At 46.6% G+C, this 21,984-nt stretch overlaps 1 protein-coding gene across 2 annotated transcripts in view; it reads right to left on the bottom strand.

The window, feature by feature from the left end:
• The window catches only part of TOP1MT (DNA topoisomerase I mitochondrial), a 138,670-nt gene that overhangs the window by 33,854 nt on the left and 82,832 nt on the right, over positions 1 to 21,984 (bottom strand). For both annotated transcript variants that reach the window (XM_040352129.1, XM_040352130.1), the window contains 4 exons: positions 20,180 to 20,302; positions 10,183 to 10,370; positions 5,708 to 5,852; positions 3,063 to 3,206 (listed from right to left, as the gene is read on the bottom strand). In XM_040352129.1, coding sequence (XP_040208063.1) covers positions 3,063 to 3,206; positions 5,708 to 5,852; positions 10,183 to 10,370; positions 20,180 to 20,302 — 600 coding nt within the window. The remainder of the gene's footprint in view (positions 1 to 3,062; positions 3,207 to 5,707; positions 5,853 to 10,182; positions 10,371 to 20,179; positions 20,303 to 21,984) is intronic.

Below are 21,984 nucleotides of genomic sequence, written 5' to 3'. Positions count from 1 at the left end.
ACAGGGACCTGATGGTTCCATTTCGCTAAAGGCCCGACAGGGTCCCCATAGTGCAGGGCTCAAAATTTCAAGTCCTGAGCCACTAGACAGGCCTCAAGAGTTACTCGCCACCAGTTGCCCCACCTAATTCATACACTGCCCTGCGCCTAATTGCACCCGTAAACACGCCCTCGTAGATTATCTCATGGAATGACAATGTTTTATGCAGAATCAAGTAACAAAATTAAATATTACCAACAACAACTTTAACAAAATGGGACAGGGCACTGGGGGCAGACCAGAGGGACAGGGCACTGGGGGCAGACCAGAGGGACAGGGCACTGGGGGCAGACCAGAGGGACAGGGCACTGGGGGCAGACCAGAGGGACAGGGCACTGGGGGCAGACCAGAGGGACAGGGCACTGGGGGCAGACCAGAGGGACAGGGCACTGGGGGCAGACCAGAGGGACAGGGCACTAGAACTGGATCTCTTCCCCATTCTCTTGCTGTCTCCTCTGCAACTCCGATCCATCCTCTCTCTCTCTCTCCCATTCATCTCATCATCAGGAGCCTGTGTGTGCGGCTCCACGCTTGCATGTCCCCACTTCCCCCTTTTATTCAGGCTGGCAGAGAGGAGAGGAGCTGCAGCACAGCGGGAGGAAGTACAATCCAGCGCTGAGATCCACACAACTGCACAGCCATTGACGCCATAGCACAGCGCACACTGACAGCGCACAGCACACATTGAGACCAGTCTGTTCCCAGTGCTCAGGCTAAACTTACTTAGAGCACAAGGAGAAGAAAACGGCACAAACTAGAAGGCTGCCGCTCTCATGTCAGGGCAACTCTCAGTGAGCGCTGCACCGGAGTGGTAATTTTTGCAATCCTCCACCTCACTCATTACTTTCTGCTCTCCAGCTACATTGGTCGAGGCCCGGGGGAGGGGGGGGCAGGCTCAGAGAGGTCATACTGTTAGGTCCCATGTCTTAATGAGAATTGTAAGGAGAGCACCTGTGTACTGCTCTGCCTGTGCGCGGCTCAACAGACTACTTTTCCCGAGCATGCACCTTTCCTCTTCGGCCGCCAATCTCATCGGGACTCTAAGTGTAGGCACAGATTGGAGGGAGATTGGTCATGCAGCCCTGTCATCACTCGCCCCCAGCCTAAATCCACTCGCCAAATGCTAGTAGGCGAGTGGAAATTTTGAGGGCTGCCATAGTGTATCGTCAACCAAAACCTGTATAGACAAGGCAAGGATCAGAACTCCTGACAGGTTTTTTGCAGTCTGTCTGCTGTGGAGATTCATCCTATTTGTACTGTGTGACGGGAAATGCAAAACTTTATAGCCGTCACAGGTGAGGGGAAATCGTCCAATGGAGTCACTCAGTGCAGCGACAACTAAGAAGAGATTTCCATTCCTTTGGAGAAGTGAATGGGATTGCCCCTAATAGAATAAAATAAAAACTAGAAGAAAAAAAGCTTGGGCTACTTGGTTTCTGTATAAACTGGTATGTGTACGTATGAATGTTGGGGACCTTAGGACTGTAAGCTCCTCGAGGGCAGGGACATATGAATGTACAATATATTGAATATACCATATTTAAATCGGCGTATAACACACTCCCCCCTTAAAATCAAGGGAAAATTGTGTGTGTTATACACCGATATAGGGCTGCCTCAGAGGGGAAGGAGGAAACAAGTGCCGCTGGAATAGACAAAGCCGGATCTTTTGTGTACTCGGCTCGCAGTCACGCCCAGTCCCGCCTCCTAGCATTGACGTCCCACCATTGGACCGGTGTTATGTCCATCATAGGAGCCGGGCCAGGGGGTGGGACTGGGCGTGACTGAGCCGAGGACACAGGAGATCCAGCTGTGTCTATTCTGGCAATAATAAGACTGCAGATGGGCACTGATCAGGCTGCAATGATAGGCAAGGCTGCACATGGGCACTGATCAGGCTGCAATGATGGGCAAGGCTGAACATGGGCACTGATCAGGCTGCAAAGATGGGCACTGCTACAGATGGGCACTGATCAGTCTGCAATGATGGGCACGGCTGCAGTCTGCAATGATGGGCATGGCTGCTGATGGGCACTGATCAGGCTGCAATGTCGGGCAAGGCTGAACATGGGCACTGATCAGGCTGCAATGATAGGCAAGGCTGAACATGGACACTGATTAGGCTGCAATGATGGGCAAGGCTGCAGATGGGCACTGATCAGGCTGAAATGATGGGCAAGGCTGGACATGGGCACTTATCAGGCTACAAAGATGGGCACTGCTGCAGATGGGCACTGATCAGGCTGCAATGATGGGAAAGGCTGCACATGGGCACTGATCAGGCTGCAATGATGGGAAAGGCTGCACATGGGCACTGATCAGGCTGCAATGATGGGAAAGGCTGCACATGGGCACTGATCAGGCTGCAATGATGGGAAAGGCTGCACATGGGCACTGATCAGGCTGCAATGATGGGAAAGGCTGCACATGGGCACTGATCAGGCTGCAATGATGGGCAAGGCTGCAGATGGGCACTGATCAGGCTGCAATGATGGGCAAGGCTGGACATGGGCACTGATCAGGCTACAAAGATGGGCACTGCTGCAGATGGGCACTGATCAGTCTGCAATGATGGGCACAGCTGCTCATGGGCAAGGCTGCACATGGGCACTGATCAGGCTGCAACGATGGGCAAGGCTGCACATGGGCACTGATCAGGCTGCAAAGATGGGCAAGGCTGCACATGGGCACTGATCAGGCTGCAACGATGGGCAAGGCTGAACATGGGCACTGATCAGGCTGCAATGATGGGCAAGGCTGCAAGGCTGCATTAATGGCCACTGACCCTTATTTTGCTTCAAAATTCTTTATTTAAAAAATGCAAGATTCTTAATATTAAGGTGCGTGTTATACGCCGATAAATACGGTACATGTAAAGCGCTACGTAAATTGTTGGCACATTACAACTACCTGTAATAAATAAAAATAAAATGGCAGAATATAGTGAATTGCAGAAAATAAAAATCAATAGTTTATTAGATTGATGGAATGAAATCCAATACCTATAATAGCCGTTTCCATACCTTATCAATGAAATACAGTGCCACAGCTCTCTGCCTCTTCTTCATCTCACGTGATTTCCAATCTGCTCGATATTGAGATCGGATGTGACCTACCACATCTTTCAGGCGCCGGGCGGTCTCGTATTTCTGCCAGTCCTTCTCCCCCTGAATTACAAAGGGTACAACACACAGTGAAAGACAAACTCCAGTCCAAGTACGTTCTTAAATATATTATAACCACTTCCCGACCGCCGCATGTATATGTACGTCCACAGAATGGCACGTACAGGCATATGGGCGTACAGGTACGTCCTTGCCTTCTAGCGGGTGGGGGGTCCGATCGGGACCCCCTCCACTACATGCGGCGGTCGGGTTCCCTCGGGGAGCGATCCGGGACGATGGCGCGGCTATTTGTTTATAGCCGCTCTGTCGCGATCGTTCCCCGGAGCTGAAGAACGGGGAGAGCCGTATGTAAACACGGCTTCCCCGTGCTTCACTGTGGCGGCTGCATCGATCGAGTGATCCCTTTTATAGGGAGACTCGATCGATGACGTCAGTCCTACAGCCACACACCCCATCAGTTGTAAACACACACTAGGTGAACACTAAATCCTACAGCGCCCCCTGTGGTTAACTCCCAAACTGCAACTGTCATTTTCACAATAAACAATGCAATTTAAATGCATTTTTTGGTGTGAAAATGTCAATGGTCCCAAAAATGTGTCAAAATTGTCCGAAGTGTCCGCCATAATGTCGCAGTCACGAAAAAAATCGCTGATCGCCGCCATTACTAGTAAAAAAAATAAAAATGAATAAAAATGCAATAAAACTATCCCCTATTTTGTAATCGCTATAAATTTTGCGCAAACCAATAGATTAAACGCTTATTGCGATTTTTTTTACTAAAAATAGGTAGAAGAAGAATACGTATCGCCCTAAACTGAGGAAAAAATATTTTTTTAGATATGTTTTTGGGGGGATATTTATTATAACAAAAAGTAAAAAATATTGCATTTATTTCAAAATTGTCGCTCTATTTTTGTTTATAGCGCAAAAAATAAAAACCGCAGAGGCGATCAAATACCACCAAAAGAAAGCTCTATTTGTGGGGAAAAAAGGACGCCAATTTTGTTTGGGAGCCACGTCGCACGACCGCGCAATTGTCTGTTAAAGCGACGCAGTGCCGAATCGCAAAACCTGGCCTGGGCATTTAGCTGCCTAAAGGTCCGGGGCTTAAGTGGTTAATGGGCAAAGCTGTTTAACCGCTTAAGGACCGCCCCACATACATATACACTGCGGCCGGGGCGCCCCTTAAGCGCAAAAATCACATACCTGTACACGATTCCTTCATCTCCGGGGAGCATGCCACCGGAGCCCCACTGAGCTAATCAGCGGAAGCGATGTCCACCGGAAACCCAACGATCGTTCTAAGGCTGGATTCACTCCTATGCTGCATTTTTAGTGCTTTTTGCAAATCTGCACTACAGAACCTGACCCATAGGAAACCATGTAAACCACTTAAGCCCCGGACCAAAATGCAGGTAAAGGACCCGGCCAGTTTTTGCGATTCGGCACTGCGTCGATTTAACTGACAATTGCGCGGTCGTGCGACGTGGCTCCCAAACAAAATTGGCGTCCTTTTTCCCCCACAAATAGAGCTTTCTTTTGGTGGTATTTGATCACCTCTGCGGTTTTTATTTTTTTGCGTTTTAAACAAAAATAGAGCGACAATTTTGAAAAAAATTCAATATTTTTTCCTTTTTGCTATAATAAATATCCCCCAAAAATATATAAAAAAAATGTTTTCCTCAGTTTAGGACGATACGTATTGTACTACCTATTTTTGGTAAAAAAAAAAAAAAATCGCAATAAGCGTTTATCGATTGGTTTGCGCAAAATTTATAGCGTTTACAAAATAGGGGACAGTTTTATTGCATTTTTATTAATAATTTTTTTTTTACTACTAATGGCGGCGATCAGCGATTATTTTCGTGACCGCGACATTATGGCGGACACATCAGACAATTCTGACACATTTTTGGGACAATTGTCATTTTCACAGCAAAAAAATGCATTGTTTACTGTGAAAATGACAATTGCAGTTTGGGAGTTAACCACTAGGGGGCGCTGAATGGGTTAAGTGTGACCTCATATGTGTTTCTAACTGTAGGGGGCGGGGCTGGACGTCATTGATAGTGCTTACCTATATCAGGGAACACACAATCGATGTCAGCGCCACAGTGAAGAACGGGGAAGCTGTGTTTACATACAGCTCTTCTCGTTCTTCAGCTCCGGGGACCGATCGCGGGACTCCAGCGGCGATCGGGTCTGCGGGTGCCGCGGAGCTTCGGACCGGGTCGTGGGCCCACGACTGGGCACTTAAAGAGCACGTACCTGTACGTGCTTGTGCCCAGCCGTGCCATTCTGCAGACGTATATCTGCAGGAGGCGGTCCTTAAGTGGCTAAATGGACTGTAGTGCAAATCAGCAAAATGCAAAAAGCACTAAAAATGCACAATAGGAGTGAATCCAGCCTTAGAACGATCGTTGGGTTTCCGGTGGACATCGGTTGCGCTGGTCCCGTAGATTAGCTCAGGTCATGGTAGATTGTGAGAACGAACGTGTATGGCATTCCAGATCAGTGTGTTACCCACTGCTTGTTCTCACCTTGAGTTTTGAGCTTGGGTTCAGCATGATGTACTTGATGGCACTCTGGATATTTTCTGTCCATGAAGCCAGCCAGGTGACGGTGTTATCAAAGCGCACTTCCTTCCACTTGGTGCCAGGAGGGGGCTCAGGAATCTTCGCGTCTCTGAGAACAAAATTATTTGACCGTCGATTATTTATATCTCTGACTCTGGAAACTGTAAAAAACGAACCCGAGGGGGGAAAGTAGACACAAGACAGAACCTTGTTCTAGAGCAGGGGTCCTCAAACTACGGTCCTCCAGTTGTTCAGGAACTACAATTCCCATCATGCCTAGTCATGTCTGTGAATGGCAGAGTTTTACAATGCCTCATGGGATTTGTAGTTCCGCAACAGCTGGAGGGCCGTAGTTTGAAGACCCATGTTCTAGAGTCTATCCCATATACGTTCTATAGATACAACGTTCGTGCAAACCAATCAATATACACTTAGAGATTCTTTTTTTTAACCACTTCCATACCGGGCCTATTCTGGCACTTCCCTTCTACATAAAAAAAAAAAATGATGATTTTTACACTAGAAAATTACTCAGAACCCCCGAACATTATGGGCCAGATTCATAAAGGAGATACGCCGTCGTATCTCTGAGTCTGAGCGGTCGTATCTATGCGCCTGATTCATAGAATCAGTTACGCATAGATTTCTATTACATCCGACCGGCGTAAGTCTCTTACGCCGTCGTATCTTAACTGCATATTTACGCTGGCCGCTAGGGGCGTGTACGCTGATTTACGCCTAGAATATGTAAATCAGCAAAATACGCAAATTCACGAACATACGCCCGGCCGATGCAGTACAGTTACGCCGTTTACCTTAGGCGTAAAGTTACCCCTGCTATATGCGGCGTACCAATGTTAAGTATGGCCGTCTTTCCGGCGAAGAAATTTGAAAAATTTACGTTGTTTGCGTAAGTCGTCCGTGAATGGGGCTGGACGTCATTTACGTTCACGTCGAAACCAATGACGTCCTTGCGGCATACTTTGGAGCAATGCACACTGGGAAATTCCACGGACGGCGCATGCCGTCAATCACGTCGGGTCAGGGTTGATTTACATTACACACGCCCACCTCTTCACAATTTGAATTAGGCGGGCTTACGCCTGCCTATTTACGCTACGCCGCCGCAACTTTCTTTTAAGAATACGGCACTTGCCTGTAAAAATTGCGGAGGCGTAACGTAAATAGGATACGTTACGCCCGCACAAAGAAACGCCATTCTACGTGAATCTACATTATATATATATATATACACACACACACATATATATATTTTAGCATCTACCTATATATATATATATATATATATATATATATATATATATTAGCAGACAGCCTAGGGAATAAAGTGGCGGTCATTGGAACTTTTTATCTTGCACGGCATTTGCGCAAAAAAAAATTCTTGGGGCGGTTTCATGAATTAAAAAACAAAAACCAGTAGAGTAAGCCCAATTTTTGGGGATAATGTGAATGATGATGTCACGCTGAGTAAATAGATACCCAACTTGTCACGCTTTAAAATTGCGCACTCATTTTTACAGGTTACCAGTTTAGAGTTACAGAGGAGGTCTAGTGCTAGAATTATTGCTCTCGCTCCAACGCACGTGTCATGTCACACGTGTGGTTTGAACGGCGTTAATATATGTGGGCGGAACTTACATGCACGTTCGCTTCTGGGGACATGGGTGTTTTAATTATTTATTTTTTTATATATTTTATTTTACTTAATTTTTGCACTTTTGTTTAATATATCACTTTTATTCCTATTACAAGGAATGTACACATCCCATGTAATAGGAATCTTTATGGAGAGATGGTCAATAAGACCTCGCATCTCTCCTGCAGGCTGGAAAGCATTAGATCGGGGGAAAATAATTGCACTGATCTCATGCTTTCAGCCACAATTGCGGCTTTGTTTACTTCTGGGTACCCAGGCATGGGGGGGGGGGGCCCCCAAATTAGTACTTCATAATAAGTCTTACTAGACTGGAAAGATTCAAGGTATTACCCCAGGGAGAGCACAAAAGAAAGGCTCTACATGAAGAAGCCAAATGGCAAAAAGCGCGGATACATTCGGGTTCTCGTCATGCAATATGTATCTTTTTTTCTATTAAACATCTATATATTTTGTATACACTTAGTTTACTGTGCCGCTAAAAGTCCGATTAGGGCTCATAACCCCCCCCCCCCCTTTATTTTCCCTCTATCATGTAGAAAAATAAATTTTGGCCTAAATTAATGAAGAAATGTTCTTTTTTTTTTTTTTTTTTTTAATTGGTATTTTTTCGTTTATAGCACAAAAAATAAAAAACCCAGCAGTGATAACATACCACCAAAAGAAAGCAATATTAGTGTAAAAAAAAAAAAAAGTATAAACACAGTAAAACCTTGATTTGAGAGTAACTTGGTTTGAGAGCGTTTTGCAAGACAAGCTAAAAAAATGTAATACATTTTTACTTGATATACAAGCGATGTTTTGATATACAAGTAGCGAGCGTCATGTCACAACTGAGTATAAAAGAGAAGAGAGGCCCCTCTAAGTGTAGCAATATGGTTACATTTAACTACTTGCCGACCGCCCACCGTCGTTATACGTCATCACTTTGAAGATGGATTATCTCGGTAACGGCAGCAGCTGCTGCCACAACCGAGATATTAATCTCTTCAGTGGGCGGTCCTGTCAGCGATAACGGCGGTCTCCGCCGCGAGATCACCGTTATCGGTGGCGGGAGAGGGCCCCCCCCCCGCAGGAGATCGGGACCGTTCGGCAGCTGTGTGGGGTTGCGAGTGAAGGAAAAATATTCGCCCGTCCCCATAGCTCTGCTGGGCGGAAGTGACGTCAAAACGTCAGTTCCGCCCAGCGTCTTAAAGCAACATTTTTTTTTTGTCATTTGAAAAAATGAGTTTCAAATTTTTTATTTTTTTTGCATTTAAGCCTAAAAATGAGATCTGAGTTCTTTTTGACCCCGGATCTCATATTTAACCACTTCCAGACCTTAGGTGTTTTTTCAGATTTGGTGTTTGCAAGACTAAAACTGTTTTTTCTGCTAGAAAATTACTTAAAACCCCCAAACATTATATATATATTTTTTTCTAACACCCTAGAGAATAAAATAGTGGTCATTCCAATACTTTTTGTGACACCGTATTTGCGCAGTGGTCTTACAAGCGCACTTTTTTTGGAAAAAAATCACTTTTCTGAATTAAAAAATAAGACAATAAATTTGGCCCAATTTTTTTATATATTGTGAAAGATAATGTTACGCCGAGTAAAATGATACCCAACAGAAATAAAAATAAATCCGAAAACCCCCCAAAATTTTTTTTAAAGCGCCCCGTCCCGACGAGCTCGCGCGTAGAAGCGAACGTATACGTGACGAGTAGCGCCCGCATATGAAAACGGTGTTCAAACCACACAAGCGAGGTATCGCCGCGATCGTTAGAGCGAGAGCAAAAATTCTAGCCCTAGACCTACTCTGTAACTCAAAAAATGCAACCTGTAGAATTTTTTAAACGTCGCCTATCGAGATTAAGGGTAAAAGTTTAACGCCATGCCACGAGCGGGCGCAATTTTTAAGCGTGACATGTTGGGTATCATTTTACTCAGCGTAACATTATCTTTCACAATATATAAAAAAATTGGGCCAAATTTATTGTTGTCTTATTTTTTAATTTAAAAAAGTGATTTTTTTTCAAAAAAAAGTGCGCTTGTAAGACCGCTGCGCAAATACGGTGTGACAAAAAGTATTGCAATGACTGCCATTTTAGTCTCTAGGGTGTTAGAAAAAAATATATATAATGTTTGGGGGTTTTAAGTAATTTTCTAGCAAAAAAAAAATGTTTTAGTTTCGTAAACACCAAATCTGAAAAACAGGCCCGGGGCTTAAGTGGTTAATGAAGGGACAACATTTAGCAACATATTGCTACACTTAGAGGCGCCTCTCTTCTCTTTTATACTTTGGAGCTCCTGCTGGATTTTGCTTCTAATCGCCTTGTGGACGGACATTTTATGGTCACACAACCAATCACATCGCTATAATCTTTTTATATGAACTATAAACTGAAGGACCTATGAATAAATGGTTGTGGAACAAATCATTTGAGTTTCCATTATTTCTTATGGGGAAATTTGCTTTGATATACAAGTGCTTTGGATTACAAACATGTTTCTGGAACGAATTATGCTCGCAATCCAAGGTTTTACTGTATTTAATTTGGGTAAAGTGTTGCATGACCGTCATATTGTCAAAGTAATGCAGTGCCAACAAGCAAAAAATGACCTGGTCATGAAGGGGGGGGTAAACGCTCCAGAGCTGAAGGGGTTATGGCAGGTGATGGTCTCACTTGGCGGGAGTTGGCATTGCTGTGCTTTAGATTCCTGTGTCACATGTGAACTGATTGGCAAAGGATAAAAGCAGAATACGGGAGAGCTCACTCACTTGCTGCAGTTTATAATGACGTCCCGCGGCCGTATTCTCATTTTTAACATTCCCATTTTGGGGTGGTCTCCTCGGCCGCGGAACAGACCTGGCGGTTCAGTTTTAAAGTTGCCAATTTTTTCCCGATGGCCATCCAGTATGCAGTAACCGTACTCCTCCTGAAGCTTACTGGCCTCCTCTTTCAATTTCTAATGTGAAAAGAGAAAAAAATGAACACAAAGTTACTGCATATATAATGGTGTATTCCTACATTGAATGCTGTATATAGAACAAAGTGTGTGTGTGTATATGTATATATATATATATATATATATATATATATATATATATATATATATATATATATATATATATATATATATATATATATATATATATATACATATACATACACATACACACACACACATATATATATATACACACTATATATATATATATATATATTATACACACAAACACACATACATATACATATACACACACACACACACATACATACATACACATACACACACACATATACATACCCCCACAGGGTTTGACAAATTCGCCTTGAATCTCGGAGCCAGCTAAAAAAGTTAGGAGCCAGAAAACCCACCCTGTCCCGTCGAGCTCACGCGCAGAAGCGAACGCATACGTTGAGCAGCGCCCGCATATGTAAACGATGTTCTAACACCACATGTGAGGTTTCGCCGCGATTGGTAGAGCAAGAGCAATAATTCTAGCCCTAGACCTCCTCTGTAACTTAAAACATGCAACCTGTAGAATTTTTTTAAATGTCACCTATGGAGATTTTAAAGGGTAAAAGTTTGTCGCCATTCCACGAGCGGACGCAATTTTGAAGCGTGACATGTTGGGTCTCAATTTACTCGGCGTAACATTATCTTTCACACTATAAAAAAAATTGGGTTAACTTCACTGTTGTATTATTTTCTAAAAGTGTATTTCCCCCCCCCCAAAAAATAGGATTTTTTTTACTCACCGTAAAATCCTTTTCTCCGAGTCCATGGACGGACACAGCTCCTTAAATCTTGACAAGTGGGTTATGTTCCCTGTTTACAGGAGAGGACTAGACATAACCCTCCTCACTGCAGCCTCAGTTCGGAACAAGCAGTACAAACCTAAAAAGGGAGGGGTGGGGGCTGTGTACGTCCAAGGACTTTACGTGAGTACAAAAAAATCCTATTTTCTCTTATCGTCCATGGACGGACACAGCTCCTTAAATCTTGACAAGTGGGACGTCCCTAAGCAGTGTCAAAAACGAAGGGGGGGGGGGAATACATCAGTAAAACCAATTTTAATTTCACCCCAAAACAAGCAGAGCTCAACGGAGGAGGTGCAACTTTAAGCAGCCGTCTGCAAAAACTAGCGGCCGAAAGAAGCATCAGAAGATGCACTCACAGCAACCATGTAAATTCTAAAAAAAAGGCGTGAACGAACGACCAAGTCGCCGCCTCGCACACCTGTGAGACCGACTCATGATGTCGAAAAATAAATCAATCAGGAAGCACCAATTGCCCTGGTCGAAAGTGCCGTGACCAGAAAGCATAGGCCTGTAGGACAGCCTACCTGATCCACCGAGAAATGGTGGTCGACGAGACCGCCAGGCCCTTTTGTGGACCAGACACCGACACAAAAGAGTCAGATCTCCGAAACGGAGCCGAAGCAGGGTGGTACACCCGCGAAGCGCATACCACGCCTAAAGTATGAAAGGCAACCTCCGTAGGATGCACCGGCCGAGGACAGAAGGATAGTAGAACAATGTCCTTATTCCGGCGAAAGGCTGAAACCACCTTCGGAAGAAGGGAAGGTCGCGGGCGCACCACCACCTAATCCTTATGGAGGATCAAGCATGGCGGCTTGCAAGACAAGACCGCCAACTCAGAAACCCCTCTAACAGAGGTAAAGGCCACTAAACGGGCCACCTTTTGAGATAGTGTCAAGAGAAAATCTCTCTGATGTTTCCAAAAGGAAGGTTCCAGAAGAACCGAGAGCACCAGAGTCAAAGCTCATGGGGCAAGAGGTAGGCCAAGAGGGGAAAGTATAGGACAAACCCCCTGCACAAAAAGGTACCCACCAGGGAACGGGCTGCAAAAAGGCCACTGAAAGATCCTCCGGAAGAAGACTACCATGCCCTCAGCATTGTTGAGATGACCGAGTCGGACAGACCCCGGTCTCTTAAAGTCTGGCTTCCAATAACCATGTTGAGCAAGTCAGTGACTGTACAACAGGGTGAAGTATGGGACCTCGAGACAGAGGGACCTCCGCTACCAGGCGCCCCGAGAACGGCGAACCAAGGACGCCGAGGTCAAGCTGGAGCGATTAGAATCATCTGGATCTCCTAAGCCTCCACACTGTGGAGCAGCCGAGGAAGCAACTACAATGGCGGAACAGCAAAAAATTGCCAATACAGACCCCACAGGGCCACCAGCGCGACTGACGCGTCTGTACCAGATCACTAGACCTGACCACTAACTGACACCCTTGCGGTGGAGATGAGCAGCCAGGAGATGAATGCCCTGTGAGGCTCACCTACCTACAAGGGAGCTGAAACACCCCAAGCACAAAGACCAGTCGCCCTGGTCCAGCATCTGGCGACTGCGCCTGCTGGTATACCTGAAGGTAGACCGAAGCCACGGACGTGGCGTTGTCCGGCTAAAACCAGATCGGACGACCTTGCAACCTCCCGGACCACGAGGAGAAGCATAGCCTGATCGCCTAAAATAGTAGGACAATGAACAGTAGACAGGGTCCACAGCACCTGGCTAGTCCCAGGCGGTCTCCCACCCAGGCACTAGCTAGGCCCGACCCTGGGTAACTACCGAGACCAGACGAGAGGGGGGACATACAGGGTGGTGTGGTCACAGATCCACGCAAGTCTAGCGACTCAGAGCCGACTGGACCCCCCAGGTGCCCCCACAACCCTTGAGGCTGGCATCCGTCGCAAACACCGACCACTGGAAGGAAGAAACAACTTCTCGGACTGAAGAGTCGGGGATCTCCGTCACCAACTCAGAAAGACTGACTAGGTGGCACACCAAAATCTGATAATTTCAGAGACAAGTGTCTTACCACCTGGACAGTATTTCCCCCGGAAAACCATAGTGTGGAACTGGGCACACAGTACCCCCTCGAAGGAGGCTACCCACAGGCCCCAGACCAGCAGGAGCCCAGAGAGAAGACCAATTGCGTGATGCCAATACCTTCCCTGCAGACTGAAGCGTCTGCAATTTCTCCAGGGGAAGAAGGACCTTCGCTGAGTCGGAACCTAGCATGCCCAGGATTTGAACCCTGTGTCGCACACATGGAAGGCGGGCTTGCTGCCACTGAGCTACACCTTCTGTCCCAAATGTTTAACACCCACCTGAATCTTTGGAGGGTCTGAATGGGAAGAACACATCCACTAGGTCTGAGAAAGAAGCTGCTCTCAGAATAAAGTCGTCCAAGTAGCCAACGAGGCAAGGTCTCGCTGTCCCAACAAAGTTAGGATAAGTGCGAGCTCCTAGCTGGAAACCCATGGTGATGTTGCCAGATCAACAGAGAGCCCTATCTCACTATGAAGCACAGAAAGAACACTGACATGCACAAAACGGGACATGCATGTATGCGTCCCTGATGTCCGAGGACGCCAAGACGTCCCCCGGATGGAGCGCAGCTACCAAACGAATGGATTCCATGCGGAACTGCCCGACGTTCACAAGGGTATTCAGGGCCTGAGGCTCATAGAAAACCCCAAACCTCTCGTCCTGCAGAAAAGGTCAAATTGCCCCGCAGCTTAGCAAGTCCCACACCGCCCAAGGCAGAAAGACAGGCCGGGAGAGGAAGACATGAGGAAAAAACTTTGTTCTGTGGATAGGAGGAAACCCTATCTAGTACACCGAAGAGACCACCTCGCAGACCCACTGGTCGGAGAGCAGGGAGGTTTCACCGAATTGTGAACCTGCAAGCCGCCCCCCCACCTAGAGACAGGGAGGGAAGGCTACATACAGTGGCAGGATTTGGGTGCCGGCGTGATCGGCTTACGCACCCAGGGACAGATTAGACCCCCAGCTGGGCCTTTGACGGCCTGGGAGGGTTGCCCATAAATAATACACACACATAGTGTGTATGAATATTATGTAGGTGTATGCACACATGCCCTTGGAAGAAACCGGAGTACCCGGAGGAAACCCACGCAGACACAGGGAGCGACAATGCAAGCTCCAGGCAGATTGGTGTCAGTGTCCGTCACACTTGCTGCCAAGTAATGGAGTTAACCACTACACCACCGTGTGCATAAACCCATTCTGAAACAGAAGCCCTGGATAACAAGGGCGCTGCATTCAACGAAACATCACAGACCTATATGAAGCCCTGGACCAGCTGGTCCGCTAGCCTAATAACTTCAGGGGAGAGTTGGCGCTCCTCCCCTGTCTGGTGCAAAATGCTCACTCCGTGAGTGACTGAGACCCCAGAGTAGTGGCCACAAAATTGGCCGCAAGTCAGACCCCAGCATGGTAAACATGGAAAGGGTCAATACTACGGATCTGCCATCAGTCAGATCCATACAAGCGGGGCCTCCCGCAATAGGGAGAGTGGCCACCTATACATTACACCCGGAGGGTCCACCACCGGAGAGGAAGCCCACCTCTTGAAAGGGCTCTCCTCAAAGGGGCACTGAACTGCCCGGTGGTGAGGGACTACAAAAGCCCTTACCGGCTTTCCTCATTTCGCATCTAAGAAATTATCAAAGAAGGGCACAGAAGGAAAAAACCTACACAGAGCAGTCCGATTTGTGAACCAAAAAAGACCGAGCCCTCGATGGAGACCCAGCTCCACTATCCAGCTGAAGAGAGTCCCGTACAGCAGTGAGAAGCGCACCCATAATGCCTTATCCTGCACCGACCCAGGTATCTGGTCCATGGCTCCATAACAGAGCATTCCCCAGGGGATAACGGGGAAAGGGGGCACTCTTAACCCACGCCCGGCCGCAGTCCGCCCCCACCCTGGCACAAAAGTGTCCAGGACCAACCATAAAGCCTCTGTGGGAATCCCAGCATGTTGGGGAAGGACCCAGATACTAACACCATTATAAGGAAAAACTCCCAGGGCCCAGTTCAGACCGGAACAAAAAACCCACCACTCCTGCTGCGCTGACCAGGGGGGTTACCCAGGGGACTCACTACACCTGAGGAGCGTACTCAGCGCTGCTGCCCGTTTCCAGCACACACCTGTGTGTGAGGAGAAAACCATGAGGTAGCTGTGAGGTAATCTGCGGTGGTGCTGTGTGAGGAGAACGGCGCCGTAGGAATCAGCACGCGGCCACAGGAAAATGGCTGCAATTTAAACGGTGAAAAACAAAAAAGGCTTCACAGCACCACAAAACCTCCAGAAAAGGAGGACCCCAGCAGTAAAAAACACATAGGCCAGCGCACAGTCCCTCAGCCCCCCCCCCCCCCCCCACAGCAATGAAATAGAGGGAAAAAGGGAGCAGGGAAGGAAGGATACCCAAACCCCAGGAAGGCTCAGCCGTACCACCCCACCTAAGCGGTAGGGACTGTACTTATCCGTCCAAGCTACGACTTCACTGACGCATTCCAGACAACCGCAATACAACCGCGTACAACCGCAATGGAGGGTAGCTGTCGGCCCGGTCCACTGTGAGACAACACCACAGCCCAGTCATATGTGGACCTCGGAGCAAGGCTCACCGGCCACCTCAGGAGTCATGGGGAATGTCGTGGCAGACCCAGCCTCTTTGCAAAGGTGTGCTCACGCTCGCTGGCCGGACTGAGAAAAATACAAGGATCTATAATATCCAGCCTGTCTCTCAGCCGACAGTTGACAGAAGTCAAAAGACAAAAATAAATAAAAATAAACTTTTCCTCAGGGCGCTGGGCCCAAAGGGAGCCATACGTCCTTCTCCTTGCTAGGCAGAACGAAACTGAGGCTACATGCTGCAGTGAGGAGGGTTATGTCTGGAGGGACCGCCCCCTGGGCGGGGCTGTTCAACTTTGTTAATGTAACATGTATTTAATTATCCAACATGTTTCTGCCTAGTACCACTTGTCAAGATTTAAGGAGCAGTGTCCATCCATGGACGATAAGAGAAAGTGTGCTTTCAAGACCGCTGCGCAAATACGGTGTGACAAAGTATTGCAACGACCGCCATTTTATTCTCTAGGGTGTTAGAATAAAAAATATATAGAATGTTTGGGGGTTCTAATTCGAGGGAAGGAGATGGCAGTGAAAACAGACAGGGGAAGCTCCATTCGAATTTCTGGTTTACTTGTCATGCCAACGGCGACCACAAGTTGGCGCCAGATCACAGAAGGAAGCGGCCTCAGTTACCGGCCTGCCGTGCGATCCGCACAGAGACACAGGTAATTGAGGCCGCAGCCTTCTGCAGGCCCAAGCTTCCTTCCCCGGGCGCCAGGTCCCTAATTCTAGTCGCAATTGCGACCAGAGGATTTTGTCGAACCCTGTGTTAGACCTTTGAAGGTATACCGTGGTATCTGGCACAAGCAGTCAGCAACAGAACATTTAAAGCGGAGTTTCACCTGCGATTTATTTTTTTTTTTTAAAGTCAGCAGCTACAAACACTGTAGCTGCTGATTTTTAATAAGGACACTTACCTGTCCAAGGCGCCCGCGATATCGGCCGATCCCTCGATCGTTGCAGATCCTGGCACCGCCATGCGCCATTTTGGTATCATGAACAGGTTTAAATAAAACATTTTCAAAAGGTGTCTCCCCCCCCCCAGAGGTACTGGATTGGAATGGAATGGCTACCCTCCGAGATGGGAGAAGGTTCACGGGATTCTGCAAAGCTGACTGATCTTGAACAAATTTTAGTTGCTTTTAACCACTTGCTGGCCAGGCCTTTTCTGGTAGAAGTTTAAATCCGTATTTTTTGCTTGAAATTTACTTATAACACACAAACACATATTATACACACACATACATAATATATATATTTTTTAAGCAGGGAGCATAAAAAGAAATAGTGAGTGTTGCAATTTTTTCATGCCACATGGTATTTGCTCAGCAATTTTTGGGGGAAAAAAATACACTAATAAATTTTAATGAAAAAATAAATAAATACTAACAATAAAAATATAATTATATATATATATATTACTTGGTGTAATATCTTATATTTTACCCAAAAATTGGGATATATATCTATATATATCCCAATTTTTGGGTAAATTATAAAAGATGATGTTACGCCAAGTAAATAGATAACTAACATGTCACGCTTTAAAATTGCGCACACTCGTGGAATGGCACGAACTTCGGTACTTAAAAATATCCATAGCCTATGCTTTAAATTTTTTTTTTTTTTATATAGGTTACCAGATTAGAGTTAAAGGAGTTCTAGTGCTAGAATTGTTGCTCTCGCTATAATGTTTGCAGCGATACCTCACATGTGTGGTGTGAATGCCATTTACCCATGCGGGTGCAACCTACGTGTATGCGTTCGCTTCAATTGGGCGCTTTAATTTAGCTTATTAAAATTTTTACATTGTCCATTTTTTTTTTAATCCCTTTTATTCCGATTACAGGAAATGTAAATTCCCTTGTAATAGAAATAAGGCATGACAGGTCCTGTTTATGGAGAGATCTGGGGTTAAAAAAACAAACAAACAAACAGATGTCTCCTCTAGCCAGAAAAGCATGAGATAAAAAAAAAAAAAAAACTAACACATTGATCTCTGCTTTCCAGGGTGGAAAAAACAAAAATGGCAGTGGTTATATCTGTCAGAGCCAGAAAGACATCATGACGTCGCTTCCAGTCTCCCAGGATTATAGAGATGGCCGGGGACCATCTGGTCCATGGCCAGCTCTATAATAATCCGGTGCTGCCACCGGATTGGACCTCTGGCTTCCCAAACGCACTGGAGAAATGTGAGGAGGAGGAGGGGGGGGCTTGGGCTGGTGGCGGGGGGGAAACCCCCTGCTGCTGCCTGTAAAAGCAATCCAGCAGCTAAACAAACCCTAGGAGGGCTTTTACAAGTGAGGGAATCCCCAGCTGGAAACAAAGATATCAGGATGATGCCTGCCATATGATGTCCTATGGGCTGGAAGTGGTTAAAGAAAGCGGCGAAGGGGTAAACGTTTGGAACGCTATTTTGTGCCCCTTTGAAGCCACCGACTGAAGTCTGGGATGTCTGTGACCCAGAGAAAGGCAAACTATAACAGAGATCTTCCTTCTTAGGGTGCAGAGGTGAACCCCAATGCAGAATCCAGTGCTAGAAGCAACATTACAGGCCATCCCATGGCATCAGGTCTGGGCACGGCTTCCAAGGTTTTACCAAGCTTGCACCAGTCCTGAAGAATTTTTTCTATTGCCGTTTAGACATTAACCACTTAAGGACTGCCTAACGCCGATATACGTCGGCAGAATGGCACGGCTGGGCACAATCACGTACCTGTACGTGATTGTATAATGCCCAGCCGTGGGTTGCGGGCGTGCGCCCGTGACCCGGTCCGAAGCTCCGTGGCCGCGGGACTTGCGGACCTGATCGCCGCTAGAGTCCTGCGATTGGTCCCCGGAGCTGAGGAACGGGGAGAGCTGTGTGTCAACACAGCTTCCCCGTTCTTCACTGTGGCGCAGTCATTGATCGTGTGTTCCCTTATATAGGGAATCACAATCGATGACGTCACACCTACAGCCACACCCCCCAACAGTTAGAAACACGGATGAGGTCACACTTAACCCCTTCAGCGCTCCCTTGTGGTTAACTCCCAAACTGCAATTGTCATTTTCACAGTAAACAATGCATTAATGCATTTTTTGCTGTGAAAATGACAATGGTCCCAAAAATGTGTCAAAATTGTCCGAAAGTGTCCGCCATAATGTCGCAGTCACGAAAAAAAAAATTGCAGATTGCTGCCATTAGTAGTAGTAAAAAAAAAAAAAAAAAAAAAACCATCCCCTATTTTGTAAACGCTATAAATTTTGCGCAAACCAATCGATAAACGCTTATTTTTTTAATATATATTTTTTGGGATATTTATTATAGCGAAAAGTAAAAAATATTGAATTTTTTTCAAAACTGTCGCTCTATTTTTGTTTATAGCGCAAAAAATAAAAAACGCAGAGGTGATCAAATACCACCAAAAGAAAGCTCTATTTGTGGGAAAAAAAAAGGACGTCAATTTTGTTTGGGAGCCACGTCGCACGACCGCGCAATTGTCAGTTAAAACGAGGCAGTGCCGAATCGCAAAAAGGGGCCTGGTCCTTTGGCTGCATTTTGGTCCGGGTCTTAAGTGGTTAAAGAGTACAAAGTAAAATAACAAACCAGTTAAGTGAAGAGTATTTTCTCTGTAAGGGAGAGGAATTCCACCACTATGGGGCACTAGCAAAAAACCGAGGACTCATGGGAGGGGGTGAGTTAAAGGAGGGGGTGAGTTAGACGAGGGGGTGAGTTAGACGAGGGGGTGAGTTAGACGAGGGGGTGAGTTAGACGAGGGGGTGAGTTAGACGAGGGGGAGAGTTAGACGAGGGGGGGAGTTAGACGAGGGGGTGAGTTAGACGAGGGGGTGAGTTAGACGAGGGGGTGAGTTAGACGAGGGGGTGAGTTAGACGAGGGGGTGAGTTAGACGAGGGGGTGAGTTAGACGAGGGGGTGAGTTAGACGAGGGGGTGAGTTAGACGAGGGGGTGAGTTAGACGAGGGGGTGAGTTAGACGAGGGGGTGAGTTAGACGAGGGGGTGAGTTAGACGAGGGGGTGAGTTAGACGAGGGGGTGAGTTAGACGAGGGGGTGAGTTAGACGAGGGGGTGAGTTAGACGAGGGGGTGAGTTAGACGAGGGGGTGAGTTAGACGAGGGGGTGAGTTAGACGAGGGGGTGAGTTAAACGAGGGGGTGAGTTAAAGGAGGGGGGGGTGTCCTTAAAAGCTTTGCAAGTATCCAGTCACCTGAAAGTAGAAGCATATAACCCAGGGTCTATGAATATGAGGCCCGCGTCCTGTATTGTACGATAGAGATAGACCCCTCGGCACATCTCACCTGTTTGGCCGCTTTAGGCAAAGCTTTCCTTTCCTCATTCCGATCAAAGAAATACTTGTGGATCTCCCTGAAGTCACACTTGTCCAACTGCTTAATCGTCTTCCGCTCTTCTTTTGTCATTTGCTGTAAAACATCAAATGCTGATCAGATGCAGATATAGAAGGATATTTCCAGAAAACCTGACAACCTGCTCTGTGTTTGTTAAAATTTTTTAAATAATCTTCAACAGTATTTTAGATATACATGGAATTATGCATACATTTAACCCAGCAATCATCTAGCTCATGGGTGCCCAACTTGCGGCCCTCCAGCTGTTGCAAAACTACAAGTCCCATCATGCCTCTGCCTGTGGGAGTCGTGCTTGTAACCGTCAGCCTTGCAATGCCTCGTGGGACTTGTAGTTCCTCAACAGCTGGAGCCCAGTAGTACTGTGAACCCAAACCGTTGTAAGGACATCCCTCCACGGGGGAAGCGGGCTGTTCAGGTGGTTGTAAAAGTCTCAAGGGGCCAAATTCTCAAAAATCGTGCGTAACTTAACTTTAGGGAGTTAAGTTACACTGCCGCAATTTTCCGAAATTAAGTACCGATTCTCAAAGCACTTACCCGGAAAATTGCGGCAGCGCAACTTAACTCCGTCCGTCGCAAGGCGTTCCTAGTTTAAATGGGCGATTCCCATTTAAATTAGGCGCGCTCCCGCGCCGGACGTACTGCGCATGCGTGTGACGTCATTTTTCCCGGCGCGCAGCGCGCGAACCTAATTTACGCCGGGCTTTGTGGATCGCGACGGGACAATAAAGTTGCGTCGGGAAAAAAACAAAATACGCGCCGGGAAAAAAAATTCAAATTTAAAAAAAAAAATCGCGGCGATCGAAAAAAAGGTCTGATTTTACATGGTGTACTAAATTTACACATTGTAAAACCAGACCTAGTTTTGCGCAAGCAAATCGTAACTTACGCAGAAACCACAATGCTTAAAAGCTTTGTGGATCTGCTTAAGTCCTCATTTGCATACGCAAAGCGGCATTTCAATGAGAAATGCCCCCAGCGGCAGAAGGGGGTACTGCATCTTAAGATCTGACAGTGTAAGTGTCTTACAGATGTCGGATCTTCTGCCTATCTTTGGAAAAATCCTTTTGAGGATCGTTTCCAAAGTTAGGCACAGGGATACGCAGGTTGAACAGCAGTTCCGCCTGCGTATCTCTTTTGAAGATTTGGCCCAAGGTTTTCAACCTTAAAGCGGGGGTTCACCCCAAAAAAAAAGATTTTTTTAACATTACATTCAGCCGAGTTGTCAGAATGACAATCGGCTTTTTTTTTAAAATTTCATTGCCATACATACCGTATTTTCACCGCCACTTCCAGGTATGTAATCTGCGGCACTGGGCGTTCCTAATTGATTGACATCCTTCCGACCGGCGCATACAGCGCGTCACGAGTTGCCGAAAGCAGCGGGACTGCGAGTCGGCTCTATACGGCGCCTGCGCACCGACGTTCGGCTTCTTTCGGCAACTCGTGACGCGCTGTATGCGCCGGTCGGAAGCCTGTCAGTCAATCAATTAGTAACGCCCAGTCCCGCAGATTACATACCCGGAAGCGGCGGTGAAAATACGGTACGTACGGCAATGAAATAAAAAAAAAAAACCCCGCCTAAGGTCATTCTGATAACTCGGCTGAATGTAATGTTGAAACATTTTTTTTTTGGGTGAACCCCCGCTTTAATGCATTCTAAGTGTTAAGGTGAAAAACCTTTTGTGCTGCATCATCCCCCCCCCTTTTTCTTACCGGAACCCAATCCAGCGATGTGC

Source organism: Rana temporaria, chromosome 5 (assembly GCF_905171775.1).
Source record: "Rana temporaria chromosome 5, aRanTem1.1, whole genome shotgun sequence".
In the NCBI taxonomy this organism is placed as follows: Eukaryota; Metazoa; Chordata; class Amphibia; order Anura; family Ranidae; genus Rana; species Rana temporaria.
This window is presented reverse-complemented; position numbering and strand designations above follow the sequence as displayed.